Source organism: Tupaia chinensis, unplaced genomic scaffold, assembly GCF_000334495.1.
Source record: "Tupaia chinensis unplaced genomic scaffold, TupChi_1.0 Scaffold000494_1, whole genome shotgun sequence".
In the NCBI taxonomy this organism is placed as follows: domain Eukaryota; kingdom Metazoa; phylum Chordata; class Mammalia; order Scandentia; family Tupaiidae; genus Tupaia; species Tupaia belangeri.
In genome coordinates this window covers 2,850,967-2,853,959 of record NW_006160006.1, presented here as the reverse complement: position 1 = coordinate 2,853,959, position 2,993 = coordinate 2,850,967, and the positions used below count along the sequence as shown (strand labels likewise).

The following is a 2,993-nucleotide window of genomic DNA, read 5'->3' as shown; positions in this document are numbered from 1 at the left end:
GTCTCTGCGCCCCACCGTCACAGAACCTGACTGCACTGGCCACTCCAACGACACTGGAAGCTTCTTTGAAAAATTCCCTTAGAAAGTGAATTCTATTTTTTTTTTTTTTTGGATGACCGTCAGACACAGAGATACGATACCTTAATAGGGTCCTACTGCCATGACTCAGCCACCCCCCAGCTTCGGCCTGCCCTGGTCATGGGCATGTGCCTGCTTGATGCCCTCAGGGAGGTCTCTGGACATGAACCCAGGCACTCCTGCGTGGGACAGCCTTGCAAAGTGCTGGTTTTCCCATGCACTGCTGTCCAGCCCAGCGCCGGACACCTCTCGGGTGTAGAAGCTCTGTTTTAAGGTTCTTTCTTTCCTCCAGGGCACCAGACACGGTGCCAGGGACTCCCAGGTGCTTAGTGACTAAGCCCTGTTGGGTGGATTCTGCAGAAAGGGTGGGCCAGGAGTCCTGCTGCCGTGTTACAGGCTGCATTCCTGGGAGAATAAACCTGGGACAGGAGCGGAATGTCACCAGGACACACAAGCTGGGTCAGAAACGACAGGTGTGGGTCAGCCGTTCCCACGGGGATGGGGGTGAAGGGAGCACCTGCCCCTGGTGTTTCCTACCAACGTCCCACCACACTCCATTCCTTCTGCCGTGTGTGTTACAGGGCGCGACCTACATCCTGGTCATGGTGGACCCGGACGCCCCCAGCAGGTCCGAGCCCAAAGCGAGATTCTGGAGACACTGGCTGGTCACGGACATCAAGGTAGGCCGGCCAAAGGCCCTCTCCGACACGCTCAGGACGGGCGACACGGCTGGTGCCGCAGCACGCAGCGTCAGCCCGCCCGAACTGTCCCACGAGCTCATCAAGCACCCAGCGCCCGCGGTGGGCATCGTGGGAGCTAGCTCTCAGCCGGAGGCACGCACTCCCGCCGCCAATTGTCAGTGAGAATGTGAGAGGCCTTAGCACACCTTAGACCCGGGCCTGCACACGGGGGTGATCTGTGGTCAAGGGGACAGAACTGGGAGGGGTTGGGTCGGGGGTCCTGCCGGAGCTCCCCCTCTGGATGGGGCAGGAGGCCTGGGGGAGGCGAGCCACGTCCTCCTCAGTGTGCAAAAGCAAACAGCCGTGTTCAGCTTCGTCCCTGTGTGGCCAAGAGGGTTGGGAAGGGGCCTGGCCCACCCTTTCCAGACAGGTCTGAGGAGTAGAAAGGGGTGGGTTGTGAGTGGGCGCTGCATGGCAGGGGGCCAAGTCCAGACGCTGGTTGGACTAGGTTGAGCCCGTTCCTCCCAGAATGGCCTCGCTGAGCCCCTGCCAACCTAGTAGGCCCTCTCCCACAGCACTGGCTTCCTGAAGGCTCTGGGTTGCTGGCCCTCTTGCTCACAAGCTCCCGGCAGCACCCTTGGGGAGGTGCACACTGGCCTCAAACACTCGCCACGCTGCCCGGGCAAACCTGCAGAGGGCCTTTGTGAGGCGTTGGCAAGACCTCACCCCACAGGGCAGCAGGAGCCCAGATCAGGAAGGCTGTTTGGATCCGCCTGGGTCTAGGCCAGTCACCCACTCGACGCGTTCTGTCAAGTCCCTGGACCCGTCTGGCGTCTTGTTCTTTCCGTCACTCAGGAGCCGCACCATGGCTTTACGTCGTGGTTGCAGTGGCCCGGCAAGATGGCGAACTGAGAGCACTTTGGAATGCCAAATGCAGGGGGTGGTGTTTGTCCTTTTAGAGCTGTGGGCAAAGGAAGGGCCATTGGCCTAAGCAGCTATTGACTCCTGAGTGAGGCAGGGACTCTTTGGGCCACCCAGTGGAATGCCAAGGGAGGAGCGGCCCTGGCAACTACCCAGGGCCAGGGAGCTCAGGCCCAGCCTAGAAGCACCCCAGCTATGGCCTGGAAGGGACCTCCTCAGGGCAGACTCCAGCAGCACCTCTTGGACAAGGCCTGAACCGGTCTCCATGGAGCAGGTCCCAGCCAAGCACTCCTCACCCGGCCAAGGGCTTGGGACATCATAAGCACACAAAGGGTCAGAGCAGGGGCAGGTCCAAGCCTCCGGGACAGAGAGGAGAGCATGCAGCCCCAGAGAGAGAGATTGGCTCTCTCCCCGTCTGGAGCACTCCCTTTCCTGGACGTGGGCTGCCCGGGGGGCAGGAAGGGTGAACCGGAGAGAGAAGCATGGCTCTGAAGGGCACGTTCACAGCCTGCCCCACGCACCACATGGTATCCTGTAAGAGGATGCTGCTCGGCCATTCTGAGGGCCCAGTGCAGAAGCAGCTGGTGCAAGGGACGATCTGAGAGTCAAGGGGACTTGGCACCATGCGGCCACCTGTCCCAAGCCCGAAGCCCTGCCACCCACTCGGCTCCCTCAGCACTTGCTCGGCACAGATCTCGGTGCTGCACCTGGTCTGGGCCGTGGCAGCCTGGCTCAGAAGCAGAGCAGGTGGCAGGTGGCAGGTGGCAGCTGTCAGCCAAGGCTGCTGAGCCGCAGAGCTTAGCAGGCCACCTGCCCGGGTGCTGCCCTCAGCCTCCCGCTCGGGCCGGACGAGGCTTGGGTTTCAGTGGCGTCGTCACCCACTTCCCCTCATCTGAGTGCCGGGCAGGAAGCGGCGCCGCTCTTCGGCTATATGCACATGGCTAGCCCACCGGCCCCCAGATTCCGCCAGCCACAAAGAGAGTGTGAACCAAACCCATGCGGCTCTCCAGTCTGGGCTCAGCCAAAGGAAGGGGAGGTTCCATCTGCAGCCCCGGCACTTGTCCATGCCGGTGCCCGCTGTGGCTCGCACACAGAGCTTGGAAGCTGGCCGTGAGCTTGGGGGCTGGGGGTGCAGACCTGGGCACCCTCGTCCCAGACATGGGCCTTGGGAGGTCTGGAGGGGACAGAGCTCCACCTTGAGCATTCGGAGCGGCTAGCACTGGAAGGAGGGCCACAGGGTTCAGGGCTGGCATGCCTTGGTTGCTTTTATCATTACTCACCTGGAGCCGTAATCGGGGGGGGGGGGGGGGCGGG

General features: G+C 62.1%; 1 protein-coding gene across 1 annotated transcript in view; it reads left to right on the top strand.

The window, feature by feature from the left end:
- PEBP4 (phosphatidylethanolamine binding protein 4) overlaps positions 1-2,993 on the top strand; it is a 212,409-nt gene that overhangs the window by 97,222 nt on the left and 112,194 nt on the right. Inside the window, exon 3 of the mRNA XM_027774943.1 lies at positions 660-758. Coding sequence (XP_027630744.1) covers positions 660-758 — 99 coding nt within the window. The remainder of the gene's footprint in view (positions 1-659; positions 759-2,993) is intronic.